The 16,627-nt window shown below is 30.9% G+C and overlaps 5 protein-coding genes across 5 annotated transcripts; 3 read left to right on the forward strand and 2 right to left on the reverse strand.

Moving 5' to 3' along the window:
* Nucleotides 1-722: 722 nt before the first annotated feature.
* On the forward strand, nt 723-4,838 carry RPM2 (ribonuclease P; the record flags this gene model as incomplete). Its single annotated transcript, XM_064857341.1, has 1 exon — nt 723-4,838. One exon carries the CDS (start codon nt 723-725, stop codon nt 4,836-4,838), a length of 4,116 nt encoding a protein of 1,371 aa, XP_064715647.1.
* A 729-nt stretch (nt 4,839-5,567) lies between these two features.
* PRE8 (proteasome core particle subunit alpha 2) lies at nt 5,568-6,320 on the forward strand (the record flags this gene model as incomplete). The annotated part of the gene is made up of 1 exon (XM_064857342.1): nt 5,568-6,320. The coding sequence occupies one exon, from the start codon at nt 5,568-5,570 to the stop codon at nt 6,318-6,320; it is 753 nt and encodes a 250-aa protein (XP_064715648.1).
* A 1,304-nt stretch (nt 6,321-7,624) lies between these two features.
* On the reverse strand, nt 7,625-10,345 carry UTP14 (Utp14p; the record flags this gene model as incomplete). The annotated part of the gene is made up of 1 exon (XM_064857343.1): nt 7,625-10,345. One exon carries the CDS (start codon nt 10,343-10,345, stop codon nt 7,625-7,627), a length of 2,721 nt encoding a protein of 906 aa, XP_064715649.1.
* A 415-nt stretch (nt 10,346-10,760) lies between these two features.
* PWA37_000675 (putative asparagine synthase) lies at nt 10,761-12,320 on the reverse strand (the record flags this gene model as incomplete). The annotated part of the gene is made up of 1 exon (XM_064857344.1): nt 10,761-12,320. One exon carries the CDS (start codon nt 12,318-12,320, stop codon nt 10,761-10,763), a length of 1,560 nt encoding a protein of 519 aa, XP_064715650.1.
* Nucleotides 12,321-13,210: 890 nt separating this feature from the next.
* ARG81 (Arg81p) lies at nt 13,211-16,300 on the forward strand (the record flags this gene model as incomplete). The annotated part of the gene is made up of 1 exon (XM_064857345.1): nt 13,211-16,300. The coding sequence occupies one exon, from the start codon at nt 13,211-13,213 to the stop codon at nt 16,298-16,300; it is 3,090 nt and encodes a 1,029-aa protein (XP_064715651.1).
* Nucleotides 16,301-16,627: the final 327 nt, after the last annotated feature.

A 16,627-nucleotide genomic window follows, 5' to 3' on the forward strand; every position in this document is an offset into this window, starting at 1 on the left:
CACTATTTTTTCCTACCTGTTTCTCCTTTTCATTTCTTTAGCTTTTTTTTTTTTTGTTTTTTTCTTTGTCTATTTCTCGAATTTCTCTGCGGTATTGTTGGTTTGTTTTGTAATTCATTTTTCTTGTCATTGTGGTTTTGGAGTCTTCAAATCGGGTTGGGTCAATTCCTAGTAGCTTGTTAGTGGTGTTGTGTTTATTCTCTCTCTTTGATTGATTGATCGATCGATGAAACGATTGATTGATTGATTGCATGAAAAGAAAGAAATTCGTTTGTATATCTATGTTTGTTCGACTTGTTTGCCTTCGATTAGTTGACCCATCGCTTGATTTTTAAGTGGAATATAATGTAGCTGGATATATATATATATGTATATGTATATGTATTTACTATTATTATCATTATTATTAATGAGGACCTTAACTTGCCAGTATTAACTGTCTTTTATCTTCTTATCTACTCCCATCTTTATTGTTGCACTTTCTTCTTCAGCTACATAGCTAACTAAGATAGTGGGTTGATTTAGCATAGAAGAGAATTTAAATAAGAAAATAGAAAAATAAATCCATACACACTCAGACACTCATATATAAATACATTATACAATATACTATAATCACTTCCTTACTTTGACTTTTAATTTTTTTTTCTTTTTGGCGATTTTCTTTCTATCTCTTTCTACATCAAGATAGTATAATTAGCAAATAGTGTTTTACTTCTATTATGGCATTCAAATCGTTTAAAAATAAAATCCCAAGAGCTAAACATTACCATCCGTCTTCTAATGCTGCTACTAATAACTTGAATAACAACAATAACAACAATAACAATAATAACAATAATAATAACAACCCTGGCAATAACCCTACTTCAGCCACCACCACCACCACCACAACAACAACAACAACAACAACCTCTAATTATACCAATAATAGTAACTATTCAAAGAGTCTCAATATGTCTACTGCTGCAATATCTACTATCAGAAATAGTAATAGGATTAGGCACACAGCAACTACTTCATTTTTCGACAGTTCGTATCAACTGTATAAAAAAAGACAAAATCAAACCCAAAAGAAGACCACTCGGGATCATACAAATTACACAACCTATAGATTGAACAATAACAATGGATCTAAAAATAATAATAGAAGATCCCGACATTATCCAAATTTACATCCCATAATATCTGCTAATACAAATTATATAGAGCATCCTACCAATAATTTTCATACTTTAAACCATTCGAATCCACAAATTAATCTAAATAATACAACTAGCACAACTAACACAACAACTACTACTACTACTACTACTAATAATAATAATAATAATAATAATAATAATAATAATAATAATAATAATAGCAATGTTTTGAATGATTTTCCTTTAAATTTTAACAACCGTACTAATAATATTTCCCTATTTAATGATGTTTATAATACAGTTTCATTCAATGGTAATGCTAATAATAGTAACTCAACTAATAATATAAATGCTGGTAATTTATCTCAATCCCCAACTACAATTAATAATAAAAGGAACATTTTAACTACTCAATATTCTTCACCGCGTAAATTGACTGAGGCAGATATAAAGGATGATAAATGTCCATGGGATGAGGATTTAGAAAATAATTTAAATTCCGATACCTATCTGAAGATACATTGTGAACAGATTAATAAATGTTTCCAATTGGGTCAATATAATAAAATCAATTCGTTATATCAGTCTTTAAGAAGAAATGATTTGGTACCAAGTATAGATATTTATGAAAAAATATTCATATCGTTCCACAAAAGGTCATTTGACCAAAATAATCAAAACCTAAATGAAAAGATGTGGCAACTGTTGAATTGTTATCAGGATATGATCAATAATAAATTGAAGCCAAATTCAAAGATTTATAATATTTTACTTCTTCAGATTTTTAAAAATTCAATTATCGCTATTGAGACAAATAATATGAATGGTCTTGACTTCTTCAAGATTGGTTCCGAGTTGTTGACTACTATCACCCAAAAAAATAAAATATCTAATGAGACTATAAACTATTATCTTTTGTCAATGAATTTATATGCAAGAGAAACTATAATGAGAATGAAAAGTCATAACAAAGGAAATAACAATAATATAGCTAGCGTTGATACCAGCTCCATTATTCCGGATTTGACTTGTTTGAAAAATAATCTGATTGAATTATCATCTATAGTGTATGAAAAGGATTCATTTTATTTCTTGAATTTCATCAGTTTGGCCAATTTGAAAAAAGATTTAATAATGCTTAAATCTCTTTACAATGAATTTTTGTTTTTATTACCCATGGAAAAATCGATATCGTTGAAGGAAAACCAATTTGAAATATATTCGATGTTTATTACTGCATTTATTGAGACTGGTGAATTGACAGTCGGTTCAAAAATGTTTAATAATATTATTAATGAAATCAAGAAAAAGAATGGTTCCAAAAAAATTGTCACCATGGTTTTATCAAATTTTATAATCTCTTTATCCAAGGTTGATCCACAGCGAGCTTACTCGGTCTGGTTTGAATTTAAGAAATTGAGTTGGGTCCCAGAATTTTCTTATGAATTTTATCTTTTACTGTTATCCAATTGTTTCCATGATTGGGACTTGACTACAAAGATTTATAACTATATTTATCCAATGGAAAGATCCTTTAATTCCAAGAATAAATTTCAAATTAATAAATTTAGATTAAACTCAAACACAAATCTATCAACATATCTATTATATCCAATACATACGGAAAATGTTATCAATCTATTATTAGATTATGCTCTACAATTAAGAGATTCTGATATTATTATGAAATTATTAGAAGAATCAATGGTTAAAAATTTTAAATTTGATTCTAATTTGTATCCGTTTATTTTTAAATTTTTGAAAGAGCTTAATGCTCCAGTGGATTATTTGATTAGATTTATTGAAATTCATGGTAGTTTACACCCAAATCTACCATTTCTATCATCAATTACAAACTCTTGTACTTCTCCTGATTTACTGTTGAAGATTTATAATATGCATTTTTTCCAGGAGATTTGTTCAAAATTAAATTTCAGCTTAAATTCAATTAACCAAGCTCCATTTGATGGGCTTGTTTCAATTATGTCTGTTGTTTGGAATTCATCTCATCCAATAGAATCATATCCACATTTGTTGAAAATTCATGCAATTATTGTCATCCGATTGTTTGATTTCGATACCTTAGATCCAACAATGATTCATGATATTGAAATGTCACAACAACCAGGTATGAATAATACAAGACAGATGGATCAATTCATTTTGTTTAAAGAAAAGATTATAGATTGTTTCACTAAATTTGTTAAGAATTATAAAGGATTTAATTTGGATCCAAGTAAAATTGATCCAGTTGTTCCGCAAGCAGCTAAATTTATCATAGATTTGAAACAAGAATATGTTGATTATTTTGCGCATCCTGGGGATTGGGACAAAAATTATCCATTGTCATTAGGTCCAGCGATTAGAAACTCTACAAAGACGGGGTTGAAAGAATATGAAAATTTATCATCTAAAGGTTATTGTTTTGACTATGATACATTTAAAGAATTGATTAAGCATAAATATTATGATCAATCAATTATTAATAATTTTTTAGGTTTTTCTCAAGATGATATAGATGAATTAAGATTTTCGAGAAATTTATTGATTAGTAAAATGAAGGCTGAAGATATAGAACTAATGGTGTTGTTAAATGGTCCAAATTTTCAAAAGCAGGTGTTACCATATTTGAATGAGGTTTCATTAATTAGAACCATGAAATCATTGGTCACAATTGGAATGGATACATTTCTTCGCTTGATCAATTTTCCATATGGATTTAAGCATATAACAAAGCAAGCCGAATATAAAAGACTAATCGAATTTATTTATACACAATTGTTCGAAGAGGGTTATTATGATCTAATACTTGAACTAAATGAAACATGTCCTGTTTTGGATGTTGAGATTTTATTAGAATCATGTATCAGATCTTCTAATCCGATCAATAACAACAAGTTTATTCCACTTTTTGCTAAATTTCAAAACAGTCCATTACTTCTAACCGAGTCACAACGTATTAGAATTGAGTCGGAGTATCTGATCATTAAGGGACATATTAAGGAAGCCGCGGATCTTCTAGAAATGAATATTGGCAATAAAGATGAAGATTTGATAAATCTTTATTCCTTTACTGTCTTTATTCAAAGTTTTTACAGTAATATAACACAATTCAAATACACCCCAAAAAATACTATCCAATTAGCCAACATGCTCTCAGCATGCTCATCATTTATAAGTGTAGTAAACAATTATGATCATTGGAATATGAGATCATCACAAGAGGAGTGTACTAAGGAAGAAATATTAGGACAAATGTTACAAAACTTAATTGACGCATCTAGATTATTTCAACGTGAAAAGGCCTTAACAGATGATATTAAAAAGATTCTAAATGAGAAATTGAGGACACTTTATAGATTTAAAGTGTACTTAAGATCACCGCATGTAACAATAACCGAATTGCAACAGTTGATCCATATTTGGCAAGTCATTAATCCTTCTTCTGTAATTCATTTGTTTAACAATATTGTTGAAACGGTCTATTTGAATCAGGATATATTAGCAGAAACGGGGACTCTCACGCTACAAGGTAATTTAGTATGGGAATTTGATATTGACTCTTTGGTTTCTATCTTAGAGGATGTATCTGTTAGTTTCACTAAAGATGAGGAGAACATGTCACGTCTGAATGAGTTTAGAGACTACATATACCAAAGGTACCCAATGCCTATTGATGCTGTTGTGATTTAATTTTTGATCATTGAGATAATTCCTAATGTTATTAATCCATACAATTTATTCAATCGTCATCAAATTTATATATATATATTGCATTAAATATTACATAGAAATATAGACTATTTTTGAAAGCATACGTTTATATCATTGTATTTTGTTCACTAATTAATATAGATGTGTGTTATTGTCTCATTATTTAGTGATTTTGATTTTTCCAGGTTCGTGATAGATTCTAATAGCTGACACAATCATTGACCCATCATCATTATCATTTATTCTTTGCAACTTTCTCTTACTCTTTTGTGTTGTGTACTGTTTGTTTTCACTCTTCGAGACTTCTGTAAATGGTAAGTATTTCTCTGAATAGTAATTATTGATGTATTAATTCCAGGAGAGGGAAATATATTCTAATTAGGAAACATGGGAAGTCTCTATACAGTGAGAAAAATACTTGAAATAAGAAAAGAATCGAAAAAAAAAAATAAAATAAAATAAACTAATATGGCTGTTTAAAGGTGGAAACAATCGAGAATGAGGAGACGATAAGTAATAGAAAAATAAGGTGGCAAACGGATTGCTTAAACTTGATATCTAGTATAGCTATTTATATTTGAATTTAAAAGCAATTATACAGTTATAACGGTGGGTCCAATATTATATATATCTATAACTAGAGTTGCTGTTATTCTTTTCACTTCATTACCTAGGTATAAACTAAAAAGAAAATAGATAAACAATACAATGACTGACAGATACGCTTTTTCCTTAACTACATTTTCACCCAGCGGTAAATTAGGTCAAATTGATTATGCTTTAGCTGCTGTGAAGCAAGGTGTTACATCATTGGGGATCAAGGCTACAAATGGTGTAGTAATTGCCACAGAAAAGAAATCTTCATCGCCTTTGGCTTTGACCGAAACTTTATCTAAAATAGAATTAATTACACCAGATATAGGTGCTGTATATTCAGGAATGGGACCAGATTATAGGGTCCTTGTAGATAAATCAAGAAAAGTGGCTCATACACAATACAAAAGAATCTATAACGAATATCCACCCACGAAAATCTTAGTGTCTAAGATTGCAGCCATCATGCAAGAAGCTACACAATCAGGTGGTGTTCGTCCATTTGGTGTCTCTTTGTTGGTAGCTGGTTATGATGATCATAAAGGGTTTAGTTTGTATCAAGTAGATCCATCTGGTTCATATTTCCCTTGGAAAGCTACTGCTATAGGTAAAGGATCTACTGCTGCAAAGACCTTCTTAGAGAAAAGATGGAATAATGAATTAGAATTAGAAGATGCCATCCATATTGCTCTTTTGACATTAAAGGAATCCGTAGAAGGTGAATTTAATGGAGATACTATAGAGATTGCTGTTATTGGTGAACCAAATGAAGATTTGTTAGGGTATACTGGTGTTCCACAAAATAAAGGTCCAAGATTTAGAAAATTAACTCCTCAAGAGATCAATGATAGATTGCAAGCTTTATGAAGAGTAGGTTATTTTAACACAGGGAGAAGCATTTATATATAGGGTAGAAATTATTAAAGTGTATATCCATTATCTATGTATATATCTACATGTGACATAAAGTAATAGTAAGAAGAGGAATTAGAAGTTATTATCATATGATTCCATAAAGTAAAAATGAGGTTAAGCAAAAATATTTGAAAATATAATAGAATGTTGACAAAAAAGAATTATATTTTAGAATGTTTCTTTTAAAGAAAAAGAAATGGAATTTTGGGGATTGAATATGATATTTTGACAGCTGGATAAATTTTTTGTGTTAGGAACAATTTATCATTAGAAGTTTTGACTAATAATATTGTGTTATATTAAAAAGAGTTTACTAGAGTGAATTTTCAACATTTTGTACAGATTGACAAACTATTGCTATTACTAAGAAAACAATAATAAAGAGTTTAAAAAAATATTATTATTAATAATATCTTGAACTGTAACTATTTATTTGTAGTCTGGTTTAAGGTAACTAACCAAAATAGATCTTTGTTTTTAAACTAATTTTTCTAACATGGAACCTTGACTATCATTACTTTGAAAGAAAGTTAATATTGTTGAATTTGAAAAGAAATGTGAATAGTATTACAATATTTTTTCTTTATACATGTATTATGTAAAAAGTTGGGGAAAGATCATTGAATAAATAGGTATCTTGGCTGCTTTTGACACAATGTAGTATAATTTTATATAATATTTAATTAACGTTTTGAATTTCAAATTGCTCTATTTTTACTCTATTATCAATAAATGATAAAAAAAATTATCAATTCTAAGAATAATCAAGGTCCTAAAAAAATTAAAACATCTTTCTGAAATATTGATATTTTTACTCCAACTAATAACTTATCATATTTCGCAATTTATTACTATAATATTCTAAAAAAATATGATAGTTAACAAAATTTTCATAATCTTGAACACTTCTGTTCAAAAACAATCAAATATTATTGTGGTTGCAAACTGTCTGGTATACATTTCATCATAACTACAGGAACCACTATTATTATAAACCAACATGATAATATTTTCATAAAACATTTTCCATTCATCACTCTATATTATATTTATCTTAACAATTATTACAATGTTTGAATATTATGTAAAATAATACTATTTCAAATTTAAAGTTAGTATATCCATTATTTATTGGTAACTTTTACTAACCGAATACAACATATATGGTTTCTATAAAAAATTTATTAATTATACACACAAAATAGTTTTATGTATCTGTATACATAATTAACCAGATTTAATAGAGACCCTAGTCATTATTGGAATGGTTGTTTTAACGGATCAATAACTTGACCTGGTTTTGTCAATATTCTTGGCTTAATAAATCTACTGTGCGTCTTTTGACTAGTCCATTCAGGTCCTAACGGCATACGTAAAGATCTTTCATACTGTTCTTTATTTTCATATGGGAATGGCACAGAAGATGCGTGGTATTTCAAATTTTTCTTGTTCATCTTTTCATTAATTATAACGTTTTGTAAATGTCTATCTTTTCTCTTCTCCTTTTCAACAACACCTTTTATCTTCTTAATAAACTTTCTCTTCTTCTTTTTGAGATTTTCTCCAGCACCAGCCCATTGACCCCAACCTGGTAGTGTTACATCTTCTTCTTTATCATCTTCATCTTCTGCCACACGTTTCTTTTCCTCACTGAAATCAACAACAACGTCATCACCAGCAAACGCTTCTGAAATGATTTCTTGTTGTTTGAACATGAATTGCTTATTAGATTCATCATCTGAACCCCCATATGGATCAACAATATTTAAAGTGTTACTGTCAGAAGTATCCAGAAGTAATTCATCATCATTATTCTTCTTCCCCTTTGCATTTTGTTTTCTTACTTGCTTTTCCATCTCTTTAGAAATCTTTTGACTACTTTTAACAAGCTTAGAACTATCTTTATCTACTATATTGATCTTAGTAGATTTTTTGACCATAGTTGAATCTTCTTCGTCGCTCTCATCTAACCAAGGATTAGCTGATGCTGATTTTTTCTGTGCTTGAGTTTGTGATTTCTTCTTTACTTCATCATCATTATCCTTTTCTTCTCTAATTTCAATTTCATCTCCATTAATATTATTAATCTTCTTTAATCTATTTACTAAACTTCTCGATTCATCAATTTTTTGTTCTTTCAATGCATTCTCATAAATAGCTTCAGTTTCTTGTTTAATTTCTTTACTACCTGGAACATACACTCTTCTACCTTTATTTAACATGACATATTCACCACTTTTACCAGATTCTTCATTACCATCATCAAATAATTCCATATCTTCACCACTCTGAACAGCTCTTAATTTTCTTAGTGCTTCTTTGTTCGCTTCTCTTTCTCTGGCTTCTGCATTTTTCATAAACTTCATGTTCAAAACACCAGTTTTTCCTACACTATCTCTCAATTGAGCATCTTCTTGATAAGTATCTCTCTCTAAATCACTCATATTAGCATTTTCATCTTCTTCATCAGAATTTCTATCAATGATTTTAGCTTTCAATCTCTCACCTTGTCTCAGCATCTCTTCCATTTCTTCACGAGTTTGTACATCATTTGTCATCCCATGTTTAACCATATCTCTAGCCCATTTAGAATTTGCTCTATGCTTCAAAGTCATTCTTTCTTGAGCTCTAGCAATTTCACGTTCTTCATTATCTTCATCGGAAAGACTTGCTGCTTCTCTATTTCTTAGCATTTCTTTCTTCTTAATTCTACGATATGATTTCGATTTGATCTTTTTAATTCTTTTTGCCTTTCTTTCTTCACGAAACATTAATTCTCTCATCAATCTCATTTCTGTGGTTCTTTTTTTCATCTCTTCTGGACTCATTTTGGCAGTGGCTAATTCTTCAAAAGTACTCTCCTTTTGTGGATCCACCAAATTGCTTTCTTTCAACACTTCAGCAACTTTACTTTGTAATTCAGATTGTACTGCGCCAGACTGATTTAAGGTAAATGCAGTAGACTCACTAAATTCTCTTTTGTTACCAAAATATAAATGATCAGCACGTCTATTCTGTTGGACAACATCCTTCCATTTATTGACCTCTTTCTTGGAGATTTCATAAGCCGCCTTACGTTCATGTCTTTGCTGAATTCTCTGGGGTAATGGTACAGCAGCAGTGAATGACTCTCCCTTTATTAATGTGGCCTGTGCAGTGACAGTTTGATCATCCACCACATTCATCATGTCTTCTAAACTTAATTTACCATTAGAGAAACCATTGCCATTAAGAGAGACAGTTGGTAAACTAAATTCATTTTCTTCACCTGCACCATAATTTTCTAATCTCTTGGATTGCGCCTTTGCTGTCTCTTTCAATAAATTAGAAGTGATTGTATTCAATTCAACTTCTTCTCCATCTTCTGAAAGTTCATCAAATGGATTTTCATCTGAATTTTCTTCATTAGATTCAGATTCACTTTCACTGCTACTTTCTTCATCTTCATTTGAAGAAGATACTTCTTCATCACTTATATCATTCTTCAATTTCAAATCGTTTTCATTAGAAGATTCAGCCTCACTGTCTGAGGTTTTTGTGTTAATATCCCAAATTTGTGACAAAGGCATCAACTCATCTTCGTCGATAGAAGTATAACCACCCTCCTCTTCATCATCTAGTTCTATACCTTGAGCTTGTTTATCACGACGTGTTTGAGACATTTTAGAATCCATAACATCATATTCATCATCAGAACCTAATGCCTCGTCAGAATCCAATATTTCATCTTCAAAGTCATCATCATCATCATTTCCATCTCCATAGTCTGATCCATAACCATCGTCACCATTATATCCTTTTTCTACTTTTTTCAATAGATTAACTACTGCACCTTTACGTTTACTACCGCTGTGCGATTGAATTCTACCATCAGTATCACCATCAGAACCTCCAACTTCTCTTTGAGCCAATTCAAAGGCATTTAAAATTCTATTTGAACTTCTAGACTTAGATTTAGATTTAGACCTTTTTGCCATAATATGTGTGTATGTGTATATATGTCCTTATTTTATTATTTCTTTTTGTTCAAGTATACATTTAAAACAAGGTATCAAGAAACATACCATATAACAGGAACACAAAGAAGATATGCAAGTCTATTCATAGTTAGTTCTAGTATGTTATTTGGATTGTAAGCTCATCGCATCTCATAACGAAATTGCAAAAACAAAAAAAAAATAATAATAAAACAAAAAATAAAAGTAAAAAAAAAAGACGAAGAAGAAAAATTTTCAGTTTCCTAAAACAACCATTATTTCTATAATAATCAATATGACCAAAAACGGAAGCAATGCAAAAATAACCCCAACTTCAAAAAGCCCTAAACTATATTCCTTACAAACAAATACATTTATATTACAACAATCTATACACCTGAATATATCCTTTAAACTATGGTTTCAATATATCCGTACCATTTTTGTTCCCATTTTTAGTCATTTTAGCACTTTTACTACCAAATTGTATAGCCCTTTTTGGCTCCATAGCAATAGAACCTAAATTTAATTTTTTATCAGCCAATTCTCTTAAGATCAGTTTGCTCATCTTAAAATTGATTGGTATCATCTCGGTGGAATATTTGACTACATCATTATCTAAAAAGGGATACCTCACTTCAACACCGTTATCAGCGATCACTTTATCATCACGGTTAAGGTTTCTATCATGAATATTATTAATTTGACTAGCCAATTCAACAGTCAGTTCATCAAAACTCCTATTATTAAATTTATGATACCCACCATATAATTCATCGGCACCTAATCCACTAAAAAGAACAATTCCATGCCGTGTGTATGGTATTCTTTGGTCTTGGTCCTCTGTGATATATCCAACGCCTCTTGAAGCAAAATAGAACGCAATAGCGATGGACAAATCCATTTCAGTTTGTTTTGGGTATATTAGATCAATGACACGGGGTCTACATTTCAAATATTCATCGTATGGAACATCAATCTCAAGCAATTTAATCTTGATTGAAGGGAACAAATTTTGTAGCACTTGATGACTTTGTATCGCCAATTTCCTATCTGGAACATCACATGGTTGCAATCCAGTTCTTGGATTCTCAAATGCAACATTTAATAATTCCAAAACTGTATCCTTTGAACCCTTTGCAAGTAAATGTTGACATATCAAAGCCACCAGGATAGAGCAATCTAAACCACCGGAGAAAAGGACTGCAATTGGAGAATTTTCTACATGTCTTGGATGAATAGAATCTATTCTTCTTTGTACTGCTCGTGCCAATTCAAAGTATAATTGGTCAACGGTATCATTTAACGTAGTTCGTTCCATGTCAATCACATTTGTGACTTTATAAGGCGGCTGGATAGACAAACTTGAATCAAGTGTATGACGAATAGTATCATATCGATAGATAACACCTGCTTTACAATTTATGTAATCCTGGGTACACTGCCCAGTGACACTTGCCACAGATAATTGGTTATTTTCAGTATTCAGATGGTAGGAAAGACTCCTCTTGCCTATTGGATCTCTACCGAAATATATACAATTATTTAATGTGTCAAAGATGGTGTATGAGAATTCCCCATTCAATTGACGTATAATGTTTGGAACAGTACTATTTTCATCTGATAACAAAGAGACAATATATTGTGTGTCATTGTATTGAATTTCATCATTATATAATTCTCCATTGAACTGTAGAATGAATCTATTATTCGCAGTAACGACACTCTGTGTAGTGAACGGCTGTCTTAAGGATAAGATGGAGGAAACCCAGAGAGTGTTTAGGGACTCAATAGATCTCAAAGAGAGATAGTTGGGACCCCTATTCTGTATTAATGGAATCAATCTGTCAGAGATATAAGGATCTAACCCATTTAGAACATTACCTGTTAAACTGATTTGATCGCCTTCATAAAACTCTTTAAAATGATCTTTAAAACCCACTAAGGGATTATACACAAGGAAAATCCCACACATGAAAAAAAAAAAAGAACCGATTAAAGGATGGTGTGGGTATAGACTCTTTCAAGTTTTCATCTTTACGTTATTAACTACGTTACTGGTATAGTCCAACGGATTCTACCCGAGTCCATTCCAATCCAATACAGAGTGACATGATTTCGAAGACTTTTGTACAGAACAAACTGTGCAAACAAACTTTCTCACTCATCGAAATCTTCAACAAGGGAAAAAACTCAAAGTGCGGAACAGCTCATCGCCCTCACACCACATACCTCTCTCTCAACTGCCGTTAACTACTCTCTAAAAAGACAACACCCATACACCTCTCAGCAATCACTCCGTGCAAAACGATGCAGGCAATTTCACCGCATGGACGGGAAAAAACAGAAAAGAAAACAAAAAGAAAAACAAAAACCTCCCAGGTTTTCGTGGCAAGTTACACGCAAAACATCAGAAATTCTAATGGATCAAACAAATATGGCAAAGAAATTTCCTTTTTTCTTTCCTTTCGATTTTTTTTGTAATTTTTTTTTTTATTGCTGAAAGAAAGAAAAATTTGATCTTGAATTTAAATGTCTTCTAACGTTAAGAGACAGCGAGCTTGGCACTTTTACCAAGACAGAAAGTTACAGATACTCTTGACCATAGATGTGTCACAAATTCGAACTAAAGATAGCTCATATCTCTCACTATTACTTTAGCCGTTTGATCCCTTTACTTCCATCCACATACAGACACAGACACATACACGTATTCACTCAACTCACTTGTATTGCAATACCCACATACTAATTTATTAGAATAACAAAAAATCCATTTATTTTTATAAATAAATAAGTTAGTTAGTTAATTTGATTGTTCATTCATTTAAAAAAAAAAAAAAGAATAACAAATAAAGAAAAGAAATGGTTAATCCCAAAAATAAATCAATTAATATAAATGATTCAAGACCAAGACGAGCGAAGACTTTCACGGGATGTTGGACTTGTAGAGCCAGGAAAGTAAAATGTGACCTAAAAAGACCTGGGTGTCTTCGGTGTGCGAAATCTGGATTGGACTGTGGAGGTTACGATATTAAATTACGATGGTCTCCATTAGTCAAATTCGACCCATATGGTATCCAATATTCTACAGGACCTGCTACTACAACCAGTAGCACAGCTACCACATCTATGAAAATGTCAAATAAAAAAACAAAAAATACTCATAACAGAAACAAAAATGATAAAGGTAGTAATACTAATGAACCACATTACCAAAGAAGAAATATTGATTTTGTCAAATATGATGACGAATATGTGTACCATGAGGATATGGATGATGAATTATCCCTCTTGCATGCCCCACCGATGGATAAAATATCTGATGGCAAGACTTGGATAATCAAAAAATTTGGTGTTTTTAAAGGTCTGGATAACCCAGATACAACCTATTTACAAAGGAAAAGAAGAAAGCCGAGACAAAATACCACCACAAATGCCACATCCATCAGCACTACTACTACATCCTATATACTGCCAACAACACTACAGAATAGAATAAAAAAAATTAGTTCCAATAATACAACTAATAATAATAATAATAATAAATTTCTTTTATCAAATCCAATACAGAATTCGAATCATTTAAATAACAGTAAAAATACTATTACAAATGTTCGTATAATTACTGGAACACCCTCACTAGAATCTACTCCAGCTATGAATTTCCCTGGATACGACAATATATCTAGTGAATTGAGAGACGACTTCCTATTATCTGCATTTGCTTCACAAGGTGCTACTATCGGTATTTCTCAAATTGATTCAATAAATAATACATTGCCACAAATATTTAATAGCAACCATTACAGCATTAACAACAACAAAAACATTAATACTAACACACCTGTGAATATACCCAACAATATATCTAACAATGTAACTACGCCAACTAATCTCAGTGCCATTTCAATGGCTTCAACCATGACTACAAATAATTCTTCCAATTCACCATCATCTATTCGCTCGGACTCAAGTTTAAATCAGCTATTAAGGTACTTATTTCAGTCAAATCCAAATTCTAATCATCAAACCCCTACAATTCCAAAAGATTCAACACAATCACAAAATATTAAACTAAAATCAGAGACACCTGTCCCTATTACCCATTTGTTTTCAAATAAAAGAGACTCCATCCCGCTAAGTGACCAGATTATTTTAGATTCACCTTCCAAAGAATCTCATATGCCAAAGACCATCATGCAATTAGTACCTTCAATCTTAGATGACACATCAATGACTAGAAATTTACAAAATATTGATTCGTCGTTTAGGATCCCACAGACCGGGTTATTAATTCATGGACTTACACGTTTTCTTTTAAACCATTATATTAATAACGTAGCGGATTTAATGACTGTTATTCCTGTAGAAAATAACCCTTGGAAGACTTTATATTTCCCTCGTGCGATATCTGCGTTAGGTGATTTAACTGGATTAGGCCACACGACAAACTCAAGAAATTCATTGCTTAATGCACTATTGGCTGTATCATGTTTTAATTTAAAGAGCAAATTCGACAAGAATTCCACTGAACAGAATTTTTTTTTAAATCTAGGAATAGAATTTAGATCTCAAGCATCTGGGTTTCTTAAGAAATGTTTAAATGAAACTGTGGATAACGAACGATATAAGGATGTCTTAACAGCGATATTATCAATGAATTCAATAGATGTTGTATGGGGAACTATGACAGATTGTCAACATCACCTGACTATATGTGAGGATTTTATAGAAAAACGTATGAAAAAGAGACCTACGTTATCGAAAAAGGCTAAAATATTACATAGAATTTTTTCTTTTTTAAAGTTGGTTCAAGACAGTACTGCATTAGATAAAGTCAGGGACAAAGAAATTGTTTTTACTAGTAATGATAATATCACAACCACCACTACAAACAACTGTAATAATAATAATAGATCTATAGCTAATTCCAATAACTCAACCAATAATAATCCAAACAATAGTAGTGGAAGATCCAATCAGATAAATAATGTTCATGCACCAATTAGAGACTCACCAACTACATCTGGCCTATTTAGAGAATCTGTTAACACTATAGATGGGAAAATCCAAATAGAGTATATCAACGAAGATGATATTATCTCTACCCCATGTGGTATGAGTCCTAATGGAAGTCAGACTGCCAGTAATTCAGATAATATTAACCAATTGACACCTCCTATGTTTTCTAATATTGCATCAATGAGTTATTATTCTTCTGATATTAATAAATCACTCAACACTGCAACTAGTTCAATACGTAGCACATATAACAATGAGTCTGATAGTTCTGCTTCTCAACATAAGGATAACACTAAACTTACCTCGAATATACCTGGTACAGACGCTTTATATGGGCTTCCAAATTCGTTAATCCTATTATTTTCTGATTGTGTTCGAATAGCAAGACATACAGAATACTATAATATTAAGTACATCTCTGTTCCGAGAGATTTTAATAATTTGACTATTCGCTTTGAGAAACGATTACTAAAATGGAAACCAGAATGGACTTTTTACAAAAACGAATTAAAAACAGAGTTTATTAGTGATACTGTAGAAGCATTGTATCATCATACGATGAGCTTTTATTTTGCACTTATCATATATTATTTTACAATGGCCAGGTGTTTGAATAATGATTTTTTACAAAAGTACGTGTCAAAAGTGTTAAAACATTTAAAGTTAATGACTAAAGTTATTGATGAAAAAAAAATTCAATTAGTTCCGTTGATGTGGCAAGGTTTCATTGCCGGGTGCTCTGCCACTGAAGAAAAGACTCAAAAGGAATTTAAAGAATGGGCAGCTAAATTAGCCAGTAACGGTATGGGTTCATATTGGGGTGCTAGACAAGTGATGTATGAAGTTTGGAAACGTAGAAAAAATGATGAACCTGGCGACAGCTGGTATGCAGTTTATAAGGATTGGGAAATGAATTTGATGTTGTCATAATCCAATAATGTACTTAAATGTATGAAATTTCACAAATTTTTTATATATTATATAAGTGACAAAATATATATATATATATATATATATATATATTGAAATTACATTGGATAAATACAATACACTCCTCACTGTTATTATCAAATTTATAGCCTGAAACATTTTCAATGTATGTATTTTTCATTAACCTTGGATCGTTTTACAGTCACAATTAGGTTGAAAATAAAAAACAAATCAGTATCTATTTAAAAAAATAATTTGAAGACTGCTAATGGTCATATCATATTGTGATGATTACCATATTCAATAATAATGAATACACCCCCCTCT

Source organism: Arxiozyma heterogenica (genome assembly GCF_036370985.1).
Source record: "Arxiozyma heterogenica strain weizmannii chromosome Unknown scaffold_13, whole genome shotgun sequence".
Taxonomy (NCBI): domain Eukaryota; kingdom Fungi; phylum Ascomycota; class Saccharomycetes; order Saccharomycetales; family Saccharomycetaceae; genus Arxiozyma; species Arxiozyma heterogenica.